Source organism: Pongo abelii, chromosome 12 (assembly GCF_028885655.2).
Source record: "Pongo abelii isolate AG06213 chromosome 12, NHGRI_mPonAbe1-v2.0_pri, whole genome shotgun sequence".
Classification (NCBI taxonomy): Eukaryota; Metazoa; Chordata; class Mammalia; order Primates; family Hominidae; genus Pongo; species Pongo abelii.
In genome coordinates this window covers 104234882-104254005 of record NC_071997.2, presented here as the reverse complement: position 1 = coordinate 104254005, position 19124 = coordinate 104234882, and the positions used below count along the sequence as shown (strand labels likewise).

General features: G+C 48.0%; 1 protein-coding gene across 3 annotated transcripts in view; it reads left to right on the top strand.

Moving 5' to 3' along the window:
• PLB1 (phospholipase B1) overlaps nt 1-19124 on the top strand; it is a 118637-nt gene that overhangs the window by 4603 nt on the left and 94910 nt on the right. For 2 of the 3 annotated variants that reach the window (XM_054547687.2, XM_054547686.2), the window contains 8 exons: nt 14-104; nt 423-474; nt 2779-2865; nt 8954-9016; nt 9728-9807; nt 10880-10955; nt 12220-12324; nt 13730-13786. In XM_054547687.2, coding sequence (XP_054403662.1) covers nt 14-104; nt 423-474; nt 2779-2865; nt 8954-9016; nt 9728-9807; nt 10880-10955; nt 12220-12324; nt 13730-13786 — 611 coding nt within the window. Of the gene's footprint in view, nt 1-13; nt 105-422; nt 475-826; nt 958-2778; nt 2866-8953; nt 9017-9727; nt 9808-10879; nt 10956-12219; nt 12325-13729; nt 13787-19124 lie in introns of those variants that run through there. The other variant, XM_054547688.2, reaches the window with a different exon arrangement.

Here is a 19124-nt window from a genome sequence, read left to right as displayed (position 1 = left end):
GTTCTCTCTTTAGTCCTTTCAGACATCATCAGACATTTCAGTCCTTCTGTTCCAATGCCTGTGTGCCACACTGGAAAGAGAGTCATACCCCGTGACGGTGCTGAGTAAGTTCCCTTTCTCTCTCTCTGGGGTTATGTGTTCCTACTGGTCCTCAACATATAGGTAGGAGGATCTGGGGGGCTGGCAAAGTCAAAGAGGCTTAAAAATAGAAGTATTTAAGTCAAAGCCCAAATGCCCCCTCAAGCTGATTTCAGTCTGCCTGATGAGCCTCATTTTGAAAAGCTGGTCAATGCCCACCCTTCAGAAGCCAGGGATGGGTAAAGCTCAGAGACTGGCATCTGAGCTATGACAAGGGGCAAGCTTCCAGCTCTTGACAAAATAGCATTTAGCTGATTTTTCTCTGTTTCCCTCCCTCTGCACAGAGACTTGTGTATTCAGGCTCAAGAACTGGTGAGAAACATGAAAGAGAACCCGGTAAGCATCCATCCAGCTCTGGCATGGCTGGGCTGCCTGGCTTTGCTGCAAGGCGGGCAGACCAAAGTGATGATGGCCCTGGTACCATTTTACCATGAACTTGGCAACTAGTGTGGCCTGGGTTCTTTAAAAAATGTCTTTGCCATTCTCTGGTGGTCATTAAAGGAAAGGACCAATTCTTTTTTGTTGTTGTTAATTTTTATAGATTTATTTATTTATTTATTTTGAGACCAGTTATGAGACTGGCTAATTTTTGGTAGAGACGGGGTTTTGCCATGTTGCCCAGGCTGGTCTCAAACTCCTGGGCTCAAGCAATCTGCCCGCCTCGGCCTCCTAAACTGCTGAAATTACAGGATGAGTCATAATGCTCAGCCAAAAGGACCCATCCTCTTCAGAATGGTTTTCCGTGTGGTCCTGCTGAAAGTCAACAGATGGACTAAATGACTTCTCCCAAAGGGAGGTGGTGGAGAGCTTCAGTTCCAGGTGAGACTGGTTTGAGTTTGAATCTTGAATTCTCCATCTATTAGCTATATGATGTTGGGTAAGGCACTTACCTCCCTAAACCTCAGTTTTTCTTTTTATGAAATGGGGTGATAAAAGAGCTGCAGCAAAGGGTTTTGGGAGCATTAAATGAGGTATTGGATATGCCTGGCACAGACTCAATACATAATATAAAAGCCTGTAGCTTGCATTGTTATTGTAGTGGCAATTGCTGTTATTAATAATTACCATATTAATTTTAGTTATGAGTGTGGAGGCCTCTGTCACATACATGCTGGGTGCCTCGGTGCCACTCTCCTAACAGTTCGTATACTATTTACTCGATAACCTATATAAGTTTGTAATAAGCATCCTTCGATCTTTTGTGCTGCCCTTATGGGCAAGTATCAAACCGAGGCAAGCCTTACTAGCAAACTGTGTCTAACTAAGCACTGAGCCTGGACTGCTGGAACCAAGGGAAGCTGCTGTTTCAGCCAGCCATGCATACATTAAAGAGTTCAGGAAGTGAAGTGAAGGTCATTCTAAGGCATATAAGGACAGGGACTAGAGCAGCAGCTACACCATAAAGTTTGTTTTCCTTGAACGGGAGAATTCCAGAATTTCTGAAATAATGATTATTCTATAAAATAGAGAAGAGATCCTGCGTCTAACCCTGTAATTTTCCAGATGTGGAAACTGAAGTTCCCAGAAGTCATGTGACCTGTGCAAGTTCAGACAGCTAGTTAGAGCCAAAATCTAAAGTGCCTGCTTCACAGTCCAGTGTTCCTCAACTACATCGTGCTGCCTCTTAAAAAACCAAAGTTTGTTTTCTGGTTACACAAGAAATGCATGTTCATAACTGAAAAAGTCAGAAAACACAGATGAGCAAAAAGTAAAATCATCCTTAATCCTAATAACCCAAAGATAATTATGGTTAATAACTTGGTGTACATTACCTTCCATATTTTTTCCTAGCATATATATCTTTATATATTTTATAAAACAGGGATGTTACTGGATAAAGATGTTGTTTTTTGTTTTGTTTTGTTTTGTTTTTTTGAGACAGAGTTTCGCTCTTATTGCCCAGGCTGGAGTGCAATGGTGCGATCTCAGCTCACCGCAACTTCCACCTCCCGGGTTCAAGCGATTGTCCTGCCTTAGCCTCCCAAGTGGCTGGGATTACAGGCATGTGCCACCATGCCCGGCTAATTTCGTATTTTTAATAGAGATGGGGTTTCTCCATGTTGGTCAGGCTGGTCTCGAACTCCCAGCCTCAGGTGATCCGCCCAACTCGGCCTCCCAAAGTGCTGGGATTACAGGCGTGAACCACTGCACCCAGCCAGAGATACTTTTTATAACCTCAAACAGATTTTCTCAACAGATTAGTTCCCATGATAATTACATTTTTCAGCATCATTTTAAAAGCTACGTAGTGTTTCATCTCATGAGTATTCCACAGTTTACACAGCAATCCCCTGTTTTGGACATTTATGTTGTTTCCAGTTTTTCCTTCTTATGCATAAGGCTTCATCATTGTAGCTGAATCATTCACGTATCCTTGTTTCCTTAAACTATATTTGGGGAAATGAAATAATTAGATCAAAAGGTGTGTCTTTTAATTAAAAAAAAAGTTTTGGATATATTTTGTCAATCTAGAGCAGTTATACCACTTTAAACTCCTGCCATATACTACTATTGAAAAAAATTCATACATGAGTTTTTCAGGGATGGGTGTATGAAATGGAAAGACATGAAAACAAAGACATTATTTTGGCTCAAGGTCTTACCACAATCTCCTTCTCATGCTCTTGCCCTTTTCTTCAGCAACTTGACTTTCAATTTGACTGGAAGCTCATCAATGTATTCTTCAGTAACGCAAGCCAGTGTTACCTGTGCCCCTCTGCTCAACAGGTAAATGGCAGCCTTGGGGACCAAGGGATTATAGATGCTGGGGTGGAGAGGGAGAACTAAACCTGCCTGATTACCCGATCCCCAGCTGTCAGGATGGGGCTAATGCCACTGATTTTAGAACATGGATGGATGGGTGGACGGATGGATGGATGGATGGATGGATGGGCAGACAGACAGACAGTCACATACTCAAAGAAACATACACTTGAACAGGCGTTTTGTGGGTTTTATTGCTTCAATTTTTTTATTGTGATAAAATACACATAAACTTGGCCATCTTCATCATTTTAAGTGTACAATTCAGTGACATTAGATAATTCATAATGTTGTACATATGACATGCATTCATCACTGTCACAAGGAACAGGTGTTTTTTTACTTACCATCCCTCATATCAGGAAAAGGAAATAGAGGCATAGATAAGCTGAGTCAACAGTCATTCCGCAACTGAGAAAATTAGCATCCTAGTTGGTTAAAAACTGTCTTGCCTCTTAATTCTGATTTCATGTAAGTTCTGAATTTAGGAAATACAGCAGGGTGCATACCATCCTCACACCTTGGCCCATGAATTCTATTTGTAGTGGGAAAGCTGCTGTTTATTGAAGTAGACTGTATCTTCCAAGTGCTTTGGCTTTTCTGGAAACAGGACATGAAGCATGTGGTCTCATTTATTATTTATGTAGGTGAATATCTATGACTTAAGTCTTTACTGAAGATCATTCAGATTAGGATCAGTTGAAAGTGTAAGGGGTGGTCTAGAAATCTAAGCCATGGTGAAATAAATGGCACCTGGACTCTTCTTCAGGACCCTGAAGACTGGCTGCTACCACGCTGGCCCTGCCACTTGTGGGACCAGCTTGTCCTCTTCGCCACCCTCCAGGCCAGGGCACAGGCATGGTGGAGCTTCTGGAGGTAGTGGTTTCTTTTCTGTGCCCCTCTCCTACAATAGATACTCTTGCCTTCCTTCAAGTGCCCCACACTCCCACTGACTCCAGGCTCACCACCAAAACTCCCCTTCCTTTAATGATGTCAAGCCTTGGGAGAACGTTGATGGAAATCCACCTTCCTGACTAGCTCTCATTGGCCAATATTCCTGTAGCCTTCCTGGGTTTTTAGCATATAGATAATGAAGATTTATTGTTCCAGTTTACCCTCTGTTTTCTCCAGTGCCCAGTGAAATTTACATGCCTCGTTTGTTCTCTGCACAGCCCCCCTTTTTGGTCATTATGCATTACTTCATGAATGTATGCATTCATGCATTGACATGCTCAAGCATTTAGACATTGGTTCATTCCTCTCTATACTCATTAATCGATGACATTAACTCATGCATTTATGCAGTCACACACTGAAGTGTTCAAGCATTTAGACATTGCTGCATTCTTCTATGTATTCACTAACAGAATCATTCATCCATAAGTTATATTCATGTATAAATTCATTTTCTAATTTTACATGCAGACATATGCTATTGTATTTGTGATCAGTTTGTTCATGATAGCATATGATTTTTTAAAATGTATGAATGCATTTATGAATACTTAGACTCATTGATGATTTTTCCATATACTTTGTCTTGTATTTAAACATTCCTACATAAATTCTTGCATGCTTTCATGTATTTATGCCTTCAAGCGTTCTTGAATACATGTTGTATTGTGCACATGTATTCATCTACATGTTATTTGTATTTTTAGTTATGCAAGCAATACACAAATATTTTCCTTCTAAAAACTAAAACATCAGTTAAAGCTAAAATATGTATCCTTTTGGCCACCTCCCTAATCCTCTGTCTCTTTTTCTTTGCAAACCTCTTACATATCTGTAAATCCAAGCCTTATTTTGCGTGCTTGTATGCATGAGAGATTTAATATAGTGTTATATTGTGTGTACTACTGAAAAGTTTTTTACACTAACCAAGTGTTGTTGAGATCTAGTCATGTTGATACATATGGAATGAGTTTATTTCTCTTCCATGAGTATTTTGCTGTGTAAATTTACTACATTTTATTTCACCATTTTCCTATACTGATGGCCATGTAGGTATTTCTAGTTTTTCACTATTATAAACAATGCTACAATGAACAGTCTTGCTCATTTACTTGACTATGTGGGAGAGTTTTCCTAGATACAGTGATTTTCAAATTGTGGACTGAAGTACATTAGTTGAGTCAAAAAATCAGTTTAAAGGATTGCAACCAACATTGTAAAAAAAAATAAAGAGAACAGAATAAACTCTAATATCTTGGAGTTCATTGCATGTAGTAAGGTAAGTATTGGTTCATGAGATTTTTGCATCATTTCTATATGGATACTTGGATTGGATTGGGATGTGAAACACATCTCACACTGTGGGTCAAGATAAAAACAGTCTCAAGAGCTGGGCGCGGTGGCTCACGCCTGTAATCCCAGCACTTTAGGAGGCCGAGGCGGGTGGATCACAAGGTTAGGAGTTTGAGACCAGTCTGGCCAATATGGTGAAACCCCGTCTCTACTAAAAATACAAAAATTAGCCGGGCTTGGTGGCAGGCACCTGTAGTCCCAGCTACTCAGGAGGCTGAGGCAGGAGAATCACTTGAACCCAGGAGGCAGAGGTTGCAGTGAGCCAAGATCATGCCACTGCACTCCAGCCTGGGCGACAGAGAGAGACTCTGTCTCAAAAGAAAATAAAAAGAAAAGAAAAAAACAGTCTCAAGAAAAGCGCCTGGAGTAGATTCCTATACCAGTCTTTAGGTGCGCACACTTTGGGTTTTAATAGGCTCTGCCTCCTAATTGCCCTCCAAAGTGGCTGAACTCTCATATTTCCACCAGTGGCAGTGAGCACCTATTTTCTACAACCTTCCCAACACTTGTTCTCAGACTTAATGATTTTTGTCAACATGAGAAATTCCTGCAAGATCTAGTCATGTTGATGACGTATGAATTGAGTTTATTCACACTTAGAAGCTCACACTATTAATTGGTTCAAAACATATGACAAAAGTAATCATGCCCCCTCATTTTTAAAAAGCTGTAAACCAATAAGATGATGTCCGTAAATTTAGCTAATTATAGCAACACCTGCTAGTATCCACTCAAATTCCCTCTTTATTTTATTTCTTCTTCCGTCTTGATTTTTCCTGTTGCACAAAAACCACCAAGGCTTTGATGCCTGGAATAAATCTCACCTCCACTTCCACTTACCCCAGAGGCCCTGTGGCTCCTAGGCCTGGCTCCTTTGGCCTCCTGGCCAGGCCCGCTGGTGTTGCCCTTCTCACAGCCCAGACCCACACTCACCTCCTAGTGGTACCTCTGGCCACACCTCCCTGTTTAAGCTAATCCTGTGGTGTAGCTTAGCATCCTCATTTGAGAAGTTCTTACGTGGCATTTTTATTTTTCTGAAAGCACATCTCAGGTATAAGCTCTCCCTCGGTGGTTGTAAAAATGTGCTCTGTAGATGGCCGGGCATGGTGGCTCATGCCTGTAATCTCAGAACTTTGGGAGGCCAAGGCAGGTGGATCACTTGAGGTTAGGAGTTCGAGACCAGCCTGGCCAACGTGGTGAAACCCCATCTCTACCAAAAATACAAAAATTAGCTGGGTGTGGTGGTGCATGCCTGTAGTCCCAGCTACTCGGGAGGCTGAGGCAGGAGAATCACTGAACCCAGGAAGTGGAGGCTGCAGTGAGCCGAGATCATGTCACTGCACTCTAGCCTGAGCAACAGAGTGAGACTCTGTCTTTAAAAACAAAACAAAACAAAACAAATGCTCTGTAGAGACCCAGGGGCCACTGGAGATCCCTCTGTGGGCAAATGTTGAGAAGGTGGGCACCAGCTGCCACCTGACCTTACAGAGCAGGTGTCAAGGGTTTCCTAAAAGTTCACACAAGAAAAACATGTTTTACCCTTAAGAGGAAATGTTGAGCTACTGTCCTGCCCCAACTTAGGACCTGAATTCTCTTCCCCTGTGGAGACCTTTGGGCTCATTTAATGGGAAATAAACAAGGGCCTGTGTCCACAGTTGTTCTTTAGGAGTTTCTTATGACCAAAGTCAGAGAGTCAAGTCAGCAACTATCCATTAGGTGTGACAATGACTCTGAAGGCAGGTGCTTTGGAGGTAAATGATGAGCTGGCTCACAGCAGTGACCTGTGGATGCTTTTTGGATCTGGACACTTGCTTACTGCTCTCTAGTTAAATTTGCTTTATTAATGAGTAAGATTTTAAAAATCAGAAGAAAAAATGAAAAAAAAATTGCTGATTACAAGAAAACAGACACATTTATCCCTTGTAAACGTCTCTAGCTACAGGTGGCAGCCTTTTGGAGGGTACACTGGTGTGTGATTCAAGAAACCTAAACGTGTTTCTAGTTTTTGACTGAATAATATCCCATTTCTGGGTATAAATCCCAAGAAAATAATTTATTAGAAAGAGTTAAGTCGGGTCTCAGGCACATGTTTGATAATAGACATTCTTCCAAACCAGGGGGCAAATGATACAAATGGAAATGTACAAGTTCATTTGAAGAAATCAGCTTTTTCCTGACTTTGGGTTCTAGGAGTTTATGATGTACGGCCTTATAGAGGAGGGACATCTTATAGGAGCATAATATCTTTTACTGAGAAACGGGGACAGTTGGTGTCCCGAGCGACAACCATGCAGTGCCTGGAATGACTGGGTGGGCCCTGATTCCCTCTGCAGCTGCAAGTAAACACCTTGACCAGGGGTTTCTACAGCAAGATTCACACTTTAGGGAGAGCCACGCAGGGTCCCCCGCCTCTCCAGGGACAGTGGGTATGGTTCAGATGCCTCTAGACAGAGTTCCCCTGGGCTCTTCAGGAAAGAGAGAGTGATGTTTGATGTCACGGTCAGGGAGCAGCTCACTTAGGAGAAAACTAGACAGAAGGCTTTACGGTAACAAACCTGGCTGACCTGGCCTCCCAGAAGCCAGCCTCACACCAAAGCAGGGACAGCCGGTGAAGGGGCAGAGAGATAGGGACACTGCATTTCCTCCTGTGCGGTGCTAGCCCGGGTGATTGACAGCTGTCTCCAGAGTCACTGCCTGTGTCCCCTCCGGGAAACAGAACAGCTCCTTGGCCTTCCTTGTCCTCCTGTCTGAGCCAAGTTGCCTTAGGGGACAGCCAGTCTACAGGCAACTTAGAAGTTTGTCTTGTAATTTTTATTATTTTTCACATTGAAAAGGTAAAGCAGGCATGAGCCACTGCACCCAGCCTGTAATCCAGCACTTTGGGAGGCCGAGGTAGGTGGATCATTTGAGGTCAGGAGTTTGAGACCAGCCTGGCCAACATGGTGAAACCCTGTCTCTACTAAAAATACAAAAATTAGCTGGGCATGGTGGCGGGCGCCTGTAATCCCAGCTACTCAGGAGGTGGAGGTTGCACTGAGCCGAAATCACACCACTGCACTCCAACCTGGGCAAAAGAGTGAGACTCCATCTCAAAAAAAAAAAAAAAAAAAAAAAGCAGGGTCCATTTTTGAGGTCCTTCATTTGTTGATTTTCATGACCTGCAGGAAGGGGAGTGGTGTGTGTGTTGGGTGGGTGGGAGATGTCTTTAAATACTCAGGTGGCAGGACCCACTCATACTCTTTCTCTAGGAACCCTTATCTTAGGGCAAACACAGCAAGAGAAAGGCTGATAAAATAGGATCACATGAAAGTTCCGAGGCCCATCTGGGGCCTTAAATACGGGGTTAATTGTATTTCCCTGTTGGACCTGATTTTCTTTGGGGAAAAGCGATTCCTCAAGTCTTTGGGAGTAAGTCTCCCCTCCCTCAGTGTGAGCTTCAGAATCACACTGGGTATTTCTGATCTTGCTCTGACCTTGAGTTTGCCCTTTCCTGATGGAACTTGTCACCTATGGGGAGTTTGGTTTTTCCCAGGTGGATGATGGGTTGGGGATAAAATGGATGAACAAAATGACAACAAAACTAGGAAGCTCTGGGAACTCTATCCTCGTTTGTGGAATGCCAGGTCTAGATGGTACCTTTGCCTGTGGTCTTGCCTGGCAGGGATGGGCCTGTTGTGAGTCTGGGTGGCCTCACCTCGTGGTCCTCCTGCAGGCACCCTCACTTAGCACGGTTCTTCTCTCACAGAACGGGCTTGCGGCGGGCGGTGTGGACAAGCTGATGGGGGTGCTGGACTACCTGCAGCAGGAGGTGAGGCCGCGGGCCTAGGGCTTCCCCAAGGGCGGTGGGGCCCATTTACCCTCATGTGGCCTCCACCGGGGTGGGGAAATGGACCCCTGTGAGGGAGACTGGGACCCTCGGGAAAGGGGAAACTTTAGAGAACCCCATCTTCCCATCCTTTCAAATGAGAACATGGCCCAGGAGAGCACACTCCACTCCTGCAAAGGAAACTTCTGAGAGAAACTCGGCTCTTCCTTGAGTCCTCGGTGGCCCTGCTCTTCCCTAAGGCCTCTCTCTACCTGAGTCTGGGGCGAGGATGAGATGGAGGGAGCCTGAGGACCTTCAAGACCTTTCTGCTCAGTGACCGTGATGCTGCTGCAGGGTCTGAGAATCGGCTGGGGGTTGCTATGGCTCTGCCTTCCGCTTTGCTCCCCTGGAGGGCAGCTTTCTGCTGGAGGAGGCTGCAGGCCCATAGCCCCAGTGGTCTCCCTCCCCTGTGGACACTGGTGGGAGGTGCCCCGCCCACCGTGAGGGACAGAGTCCTGTTTCTGGATGGCACAGATGCAGGACTGGCAGCACGGACTGACCCCAAACATCTCCCAAAGGATCATGCCCAATTAACCAAGGGGAGGCCCATCACACTCAACCATACCCCAACGGGGCCCAAGCAGGAGTTCCAGAAAGCCCAGCAGCCATGGCGACTTGGCAAATACTCACCTCCCTCTCTGTGTGTCCTCCTAGGTCCCCAGAGCGTTTGTAAACCTGGTGGATCTCTCTGAGGTTGCAGAGGTCTCTCGTCAGTATCACGGCACTTGGCTCAGGTAAAAGGGGAAGTGGAATGAGACTCGCATCCGTGACATGGCTGTCACGTGTGTGGCCTGTGGGGGCCCTTCATGTGCCTTAATCTATGAGGGAGCCCTAAAGAACAGAGGCCCACAGAGGCCGAGAAACACGTGCGAGCTCACACCCGAGCGAGTGGCAGAGTCGGGGTGGGGCGGGCCCTCTGCCAAGCATTGTTTTGGGGACTGAGTCAAAGAATAAAATACTCGGTCTGGTTGATGTCGTGCCAGAGGCTCTCCTCCGTGCCAGAGTGATCTGAGAGTTCGCCTTGGCAAAACATCCATAAGCTAAGAAGTGTTACTTCTGGAAATTGGATAGAAAAACGCAGCCTAAATGTAGTTTAACTTCACAGAACTTGATTCCTATATATTTCTGAAAATGTTCGTAGACTTTAAACTTTTTGGAGCCAAATCCTAAGAATTCTGGCTCTGGACCTAGAAAAGAAGTTCATGTGGAAAAAGTCAGGGCACGGGCGGTGGAGAAAAGAGGGTGCTGGAAAGGAGAGAAGGGGGTTGCCGAGGGAAAGGAGGGCTCTGAAGAGGACGCAAGACAGAGAAGGTACAGGGGAGGGAAAGGAGAATGGGATGTGGGTGTCTGGTTTGAAGAGCAATGAGCCAGGAGGAGGAGGACTGAGAGATGAAGGGGGAGAAAGAGCTTCCTTCTATCCCATACTCACCCCCTAGGAAGAGCTCTCCTCCATCCCATATCCACCCCCCAGGGAGAGCTCCCCTCCATCCCATACTCACCCCGTAACCCATACCCACCCACTAGGGAGAGCTTCCCTCCATCCCATATCGACCCCCTAGGAAGAATGTCCCTCCATCCAATACCCACTCCCCAGGAACAGCTTCCCTCCATCCCATACCCACCCACCAAGAAGGGATCACCCACCCTCTATTCTTCTCAACATTTGTGTCCTCTAAGACTTAAGCTTCTTCGTCCCTACTCTTTAAGCAACTCCCCGGCCCCTTCTTCCATAAGAGGAGGGCTGGATGCACCCCCTTCCCCCACACTGCCTCCCCTCTCTCATTCCTGGTGTGTTTTAACCTGCAGCCCTGCACCCGAGCCCTGTAATTGCTCAGAGGAGACCTCCCGGCTGGCCAAGGTGGTGATGCAGTGGTCTTATCAGGTGAGCCCACTCTGGGATCCCAGGCTGCTGGCTCACCGGGGTGGGGTGGTAACCAAGGAGAACAGGAATGATAGGGACAATTAGTTGAGTTTGCTAATGTTAGGACTTCTCCAGCTGAATTCAGGACTAAGTCAAGAGCAAAGAGAGCTACTCTTGCTTCACGTCGTGGTGGTGATTTCAGTATTCCTGCATGTAAAATGGGGCCTGCAGTACTCATAGGGGTGCGAGTTGGGGGACAGTGGGGGTACTTGAGGCAAAAGATAGTGAGGAACTTCGAAGATTCATTCTGGAATGCTTTTGGTCATCAGTGCCACTTGTAGTACCACATCTGGAGCGGGTGAGCTGGTTTTGCCCAGTGTGCCTGTCCCTAGCTTACAGCCCAAAGGCAAACCAGGGCTCCTGAAGATATACATTCCAGTTCACAGAAGAGACACCAAGAGAGGGTGAAGGAGTTGGGCGTGGTGGCTCACACCTGTAATCCCAGTATTTTGGAAGGCTGAGGCGGGCAGATCACTTGAGGTCAGGAGTTCTGGGCAACATGGTGAAACCTCATCTCTACTAAAAACACAAAAATTAGCTAGGCATGGTAGCATGTGCCTATAGTCCCAGCTACTTGGGAGGCTGAGGCAGGAGAAGTCGTTTGAGCTTGGGAGGTAGAGGTTGCGGTGAGCCGAGATCGCACCACTGCGCTCCAGCCTGGGCAAGAAGCAAGACTCCGTCTCATAAATAAATAAATAAATAAATAAATAAATAAATAAATAAATAAGGGTGAAGGGCTCAATGAAAGCCACCATCCCTCTTAGCAAACAGCTCAAAGCACAGTTTCTGTTAGCATGTGTTAACATGATGACTTTTGCTTAAGAAGAAAATTGCATTTGAAGTTGCATGGCACCTCTCTCACTCTGGAAATGACAACATTTTTTGAGTGGTTAAGGCACCTGACTCTACCGAACTTAGCTCTTGAAGAGAGCAGGGGGCCCTGCCACACGCTGGGCTGTCTTGTCATTCCTAAGCTTCCAGAGAATATATTTTAGGTCTGTCTCTGGTATTACCTAATGCTGGTACTTCAGAGACAAATGAAAACTCAGCTTAGCTATCAAAGAGCCCTGAAGGGTGAGACAAGAGGGAGCTTCAGAATAGCACTTGAGAACAACGCAAGGGGCAGATCCTGTCCCAGGGCTGCCGAGAATGATTTGGTCATGGCTGGGGACGGCTCTGCCTTGCTCATGTTCCTGGATGGGCACCTCTCTGCTCCCTTCTCCAGGAAGCCTGGAACAGCCTCCTGGCCTCCAGCAGGTACAGTGAGCAGGAGTCCTTCACCGTGGTTTTCCAGCCTTTCTTCTATGAGACCACCCCGTCTCTACCCTCGGTAAGTGGGGGCTGCATGGCGTATCAAGAGTGTGGTAGGGGCCGGGCATGGTGGCTCACTCCTGTAATCCCAGCACTTTGGGAGGCCGAGGTGGGTGGATTACTTGAGATCAGGAGTTGAAGACCAACCTAGCCAACATGGTGAAACCCTGTCTCTACTAAAAATACAAAAATTAGCCAGGCATGATGGTGGGCGCCTGTAATCCCAGCTACTCGGGAGGCTGAGGCATGAGAATCACTTGAACCTGGGAGGCAGAGGCTTCAGTGAGCTGAGATCCTGCCACTGCACTCCAGCCTGGGCAATAGAACGAGACTCAGTCTCAAAAAAAAAAAAAGTGTGAAGAGTGTGGTGGGGAGGAGGCCTGGGCCATACATCTGTTCCTGCCCCCCTCCCACCCTTACCCCAATAAGCCTCAGCCCAATTCAGCTCTCCTGACCCCAGGATGCATAGTCTTAGGGGAAATACCCCCATATTATACTTTCCTGTACAATTTCCTCACAGGGTTGAATAGCCCCCATGAAATGGACTGTTAGAGACAGGGCAGCCCAGGGTGAATGCCCTAGCTTCCCCTCCTGGCTCTGGGGTGACCAGCTGTGTGATCTTGGACAAGGTGTTGAACTCTGTTCCGTAAAATCAGGGCCATTTAGTAACATGTTCTCCCTCTCGGTGGCCATCAGGGCCACATGAGTTAATACTTGGGGGGATGTAGAGTGGCATCCAGTGCTGGGGAAGTGCACCTCTTGGCCATTGTGGTTATTCCAAAGAGAATCTCCAGGGATGCCAACTCTTGTCCCTCCCCCAGCATGCTCCTCTCCATCCATCTCTGGAAGGGAGGGGAATCTGAGTTGCCCTTGCCCTTGCCCCCTCCCCCAGGACACTGGGCAAGGGGCCACCCAGACCATGTAGCACTTGGTCCACACTTGCTGACCGAGGTCTCCGCAGCCTCAGTCCTGTGTCTGGGAACAGTCCCTCCCTCCAGGCTCCTGGCTCCTGCCTGTTGGAATCCTTGTGCCATCTCCACGCCATAAACAGTGTTTAAAGTGATGGTTTAAGAGGGTGAGGAGAAATATTAGCTCAAGTTCCCTTCCTTCATCCTCCTACTCAGATCACACCTGAATCATTTCCCTGCCACCCCCTCCTTCCACTGTTTAGTTCAGTGACAGAGAACCCCATGATGACATGGAGCTGCCTGACGTGCCACCTGCTCCTGCAGGCCCTGACCTCAGGGCCCTGACCCCAGATGGTGGTCCCATAAGTGCACCTGTTATTGATGAGGGGCTGAGAGAAAGGGCCTGGACAGATCAGGCCACCCCAACTCTATGCCAGAGAGAGCTTCAAAGTGTGCAGCAGGTCCGTTGCATTCCTGGGGAGACAAAAGGTCCCGCTGTCAACCGGTTTTTTTTAGGAGGACCCCCCACTCCAGGATTCTACCACATTGGCCTGGCATCTCTGGAATAGGATGGTGAGTAGATGGGGCCTGGGGTGGGGCCCACAGAGGAGGGGCAGGGTCTCCACCACCACTGAGCCCACCGTGCTGAGGAGGGGCTGCAGGGCGCCCCAGGATCCCAGGACAATGGTTCTGGGCCACCAGGGATGCTTCTATCTCCCGGTGACACCCCTCTCTGACTGCCTGAGAGTTTGCCTCGCCACAGGTGCTGCGCTGCAGCCAGGCCAGTGAGCAGCAAGGGTCTCACAGGAGCCTCAGCCCTGGTTTCCCAGAGGCAGGGCCATTTCTCAGAGTCTGTGTGGAAGACCTGCTTGAGTCAAGCACTGGGGAATCTGCTCCCCTCACCATTCCTGTCCAGCCTGCCCTCACACTTGGGCAGTGTTGTGCGGTTGTCAAGGCCCAAGGTGGTGCCTGGGACAAGCGTGGACTTCAGCGTGATGAAGGCCTGGGTTGGAATGTGAGTGGCCCACCACTCACAAGCTCTGTGAACGCAGGTCTCAATGCTCTTTCTGCAAAATCCAGGTCAGCCCCTGGACCAACATATCTAGCGTGCAGCTCGCTCCTGGCCTGTAGTAAGCACTCCACATGGGTTGGCCTTTTTACTGTAACTGTAACAGGATTTCCCCAGATGCCAAAGGGCTCCCAGGGATATCTGGGATTAGTCAGGGGATGGAGTGTGATGTCAAGGCTTTGAATCTTTTCAGGGCATCAGACAGAGAGACCTGAATTTGCCATTTATTTTCTTCCCACCCAAGCTGCCTTATTTTTAGAATGCTAGTGATGGAAATTCATTTTTCTTCTTTTGTGGATCCATCTCCACAACTGACATACTGTGTTGAGTACCAGGGACAGCTGCATTTCAGCACACATGAGCCAGTGTGAAACAGAGTGTAGGGAGGGAAGGGGCACGGCCTCCGACAGTCCCTGACACTGGAAACGTACTGTTTGTCCTTTGAAGAAGGCATTTGAGTTCTCTGAACAGGGACGTTTCTCCGTGTGTCTGGCACTTGCAGGGAATATGTCCCCAGAAATCCACTTTGCTGCTGATCTCCTGTGATGGGCAGAGAAGAGGAACCTGGCCCCTCCAGCAGGGACTGCTCTCCCAAGCCCTCTCTCAGGGAGAGGAGGGCTGATGATTCTAGCTCAGCCAAACCTCTCCTCTCCTGCCATCTTTCTCCCAACCAACAAAAGGACACCTGTGACATGGCTTGCCCTTGGAGGTGCCATACCACCTTGTACCCTGCCCTTGTACCCTCCATGGTTCCAAGGGGGATACAAGAGACCCACCGAATGTGGCTTCTGTGCTCACCAGGCTTCAGGTGTAGCTGGGAAGGGCCAGAAAGCCCAGAGGAACAAGAGTCAACAGGGACTCAGCCAGCAGTGATGTGCTGGGCCATGCACCAAGAAGCAATGAGGCCAGGAGAGCCCATGAAGAGATTTGAATGGGCTTTGTGAAATGTGTTGGAGGAGGTCAGGGAGGGCGTTCCCAGGCAAAGGGACCTTTGTGAGCAAAGGGCATGGAGAGAAGAATGCGTCAGATGCAGCAGCAAGGGCAGGAAGAGGCCTGTCTGATAAGAGAAGAGATACGCCCTTGAGCACCAGACAGAGAAGCTGGGGAGGGCAGGTCCAGGGAGAGGACTGGATTCCTATCCCTTTCTCCTTTCATCATGCTATTTGTCCTTGATGTTTGTGGCAATAGCAATAGTAACCACCTTTACAGAGCTGCCGGGTGGTGGTCCCATGCGTAAAAATAAGGTACACCCTACGTACGGTCTCTTAAAACTACTCGAGGGTCAGGATGAGCATGTACACAGGAATGGAAGATCTCACCCTCAAGGCCAAAGGCCTGTGACACAGAGAGTGTCACAAGGGCTTAGAAGAGGAGGAGGATGTGGCCTTCCTAGGTAAGCAGTGACCTCACTCTCTCCACACCCATACAACAAGTCCAGTTTCCCAGTGCAAACCCAGTGCTTGGAGGGGGTTCTCCAAGCATCCCCCAGTCCCTAGTTTCCTCACAAGCAAAATGCCAGACCATCCCACAGTTCCCGGATCCAGCACAGCTGCTGGAACACATCAGAAGCTCCTGCAGACCCGAATTCAGCCATGAGAAGTGACGGGTTTAACAGGTTAGGGCAAAGGGCACTGGACGGGAGCCAGAAAACCTGGGCTCTGATTTCAGTCCCACTTTCGGTGGTTTCTTGAGGCAAGTCACATGGTCTTTCGGGGTGTCCATTTTCTCTACCTGCCAAAAAGGTCTAAGCACCCTTAGCCAGCACCCGAGGGTTTGTGAAAATATGGGAGGGAATTGGGCTCCTTCCTACCCTTGGTTTCGCTAATTGCGTCCTCCAGGTGTGGGGAGGGCAGGAGTCTCTGCCACCACATCTGTCATTCTTTGCTGGGCTGGACTGGGACATCAAGGTGAAAGGCAGGTGTGCCTGTTCTGTGTCTACCCTTGCAGACACAGAGCCCAGGTGAGGGCTGCCCTCTGTGTGGGGAGCAGAGAGGGACTGGCAGAATCCCCATGATCACAGGGAGTCCAGGTCCATTACTCTGTCCTCAACCACCCCCAGACACAGCTGTAGGGAAAGAGGATAGCTCTCAGCTCTGCCGCCCACAAAGCCGCATACCCAGACCACATCAGCATCCTCTCTCCCTCCCTCATCCTCCAAGCCTTCGCATAGGTGAGCATTGAGGACCAGCAAAGGAAAAGCTCCACACACCAGCATGGGAGGTGACAGCAGCCCCATCTAAACATGCCTGGAACCATCCTGGCTGAGTGAGGCCTCCAGGCTGAAGCTTGCACTCCTGGTGCCAAGCCGAGGAGGATTTTGTGTCTGGGACACAGTTCATTCCCTAGGCCCTTTCTGCTGCTGCCTCAATAATTTCTGGTAATGCTTGTACATCAGTCATTTTGAAGGGACCCACCTTTAGGGAACTGATGTCCCTGGCCCTCTCAGTAATCGCTGACCCCACCTTATGCCAAGTCTACACCAGGTGCCCAAGCCACGGGCAGAATAAGGAACTTGGGGATTGCTCACAGTCCAGGAAGGGTTCTGCTGCTCGGAGAGGATTTTTAAGGTCATCGCCCTCACCCCTCCCACACTGCAGTTCATTCCTCGGTGGCAGGGAAGCCGTGCTGGGGAGATGTGCAGAGTGGAGTGGAAGCCCAGACCGGCCCTGGTTGTCCCTGGAGTAAATAGCAGCGCATGTGCATTTATGGGCCCCACAGCGTGGCAGGAGAAAGAGGCACACGCGAGGAATTATTTGAAGTAACTGTGTCGTTTCCATCCTCTCTGGGGATTGGGGATGCAGGAGAAGAAAGGGTCAGAGCCATTGTAAAGGGAATGAACGGAAGCAAGGAGGATGGAGGGGACTCCTAAAGAGACATTTAGGACAAAGTTCTCAACGGAAATGGGTTTCTTGGGAAAACCGATGAATTTTCCTTCTTTGAGGCCCTTTAAAAAAAAAATAGATTCTGCTTTATTCACTTTATCAGAATCATTTAGATATGGCTCTTTCAAGGTTTCTTTCCAGATTCCATTATGGATTAAATTCTTGAAAGGTTGGGGAAAGGTGGGCGTGGTGGCTCATGCTTGTAATCCCAGCACTTTGGGAGTCCGAGGCAGGAGGAATGCTTAAACCCAGGAGTTTGAGAACAGCCTGGGCAACATGGCAAAAACCCCGCCTCTACTACAATACAAGAAATTAGCTGGGTATGGTGGCACACACCTATAGTCCCAGCTACTAAGGAAGCTGAGGTGGGAGAATCACCGGAGCTCAGGAAGTCGAGGCTGCAGTGAACTGTGATCGCACCACTGCACTCCAGTCTGAGCAATGAGAGTGAGACCCTGTCTCCAAAAAAAAAAAAAAAAAAAAAAAAAAAAAAAAAAAAAAAAAAATTGGGGAAGAGAAGGTGGCAAGACAGATCAGCACCTGGCCCTCACCCAGGCCTGCTCAATACTTCCTTTGACAGCCGTCTTGAATGTTTCAGGTGGGACCTTGTTTCTAGGAGCAGCCACCATCAGAATAAAACAGAAAGAAGCGTGGAGTCCATTTCCTCCCCTAGGCCTTGAACTAGAGAGTTGCCACTCCTTTTCCAAATGTTCAGCTAATTGTACCTCCTTATCTGATTCTCTTTCGGTCTGGCTGAAGAGCCAGTTCCACTAAGGGTAAAGTTCTTTCCTTGTTTCTTGCTTACTGGGGCATAGATGCTGGGGTAAGATACTGCTGAGGAATCTGAAATCCTCGTGGAGGTTGGTAGAAGCTGTGACTGAACCAGACAGGCTGCCCCATCCAGTAGCTTCCCACGTCCCTTAGCAGAGTCATTGGAAGAGGAGGTGAGGGCCAGAGTTACCACCAGAGCCCAGCAGCTGTGGGCAGCCAGATGACAGTAAAACTGGTTCTCAAACAGTAGGAAATAGCACGTGCAGAAGAAAATCTGCAATCCCTCCAAGCCATTGCATTTTTCTTTGTAAGTGTTTATATGTGTATAATGAACATTTAAAAATAACAAAAACAACTTTTTTAAAAAATCCCTCCCTCCCTCTGATTCTTAAACGGCCTTCACTTCCCTATGTCTAATGCTTTTACTAAGTTGATAATCTGCTGCTTTCTCCTGCTGTTATACCATAAATGTTTTATCTATGTTATTAGATGTCATTTGATGGCCTTCGTGGTTGTCATTTAAGTAGCTGCCTATTTCAGGGCGGATACCACACCACCCACTCCTGGCTCACTAGATACTCTAGCAGTTTGTGAGTGTTGGCTGTGCTGTGTTCCATGTCACTGTATTTGTGACCCCGTGAAAGACAGGAGACTTGACCCAGGCCCCATAACTTGCTTCACTCAAAGCTGTGAAAGCAGTTCTCGAGGAACGGAGGGTTTCCATTCTGTATTGTGTGCAGATTTACCTACATTTGGGTTGTGGACACAGGCTGCAGGGAGGACTTGGGAAAGAATACATGCTTTATGCAAAAGCAATGCATTTGCCCTTCCTTCCCATACCAGCTCTCCTGTCTAAGGGAACTTGAATCAATGAGCCAGAAAGTAGCTGGGCAGCAAGGTGGGGACAAGAAGCCAAGCTGGATAACCGGCCCCCACGTGATCAGAAAGCTGCATGACCCATTGCGAGATGTTTGGTTGGATGCAGGACACCAATATTGGAGTCCCAGCTCTGCCCTGGCTGGCTGGGCCCCACCTCAACCTCTGCTGTGCAGCTTCTCCTTCTAGGAGAGGTAGACTAGGAAGTCCCTTCGAGATATATATATATATATGTATATAAAAAACTGATGCTGCTTCTCATGCTGTGGTTCTCAAACTCGGGTGTGCATCAGAATCGCCTGGAGAGCTGCTT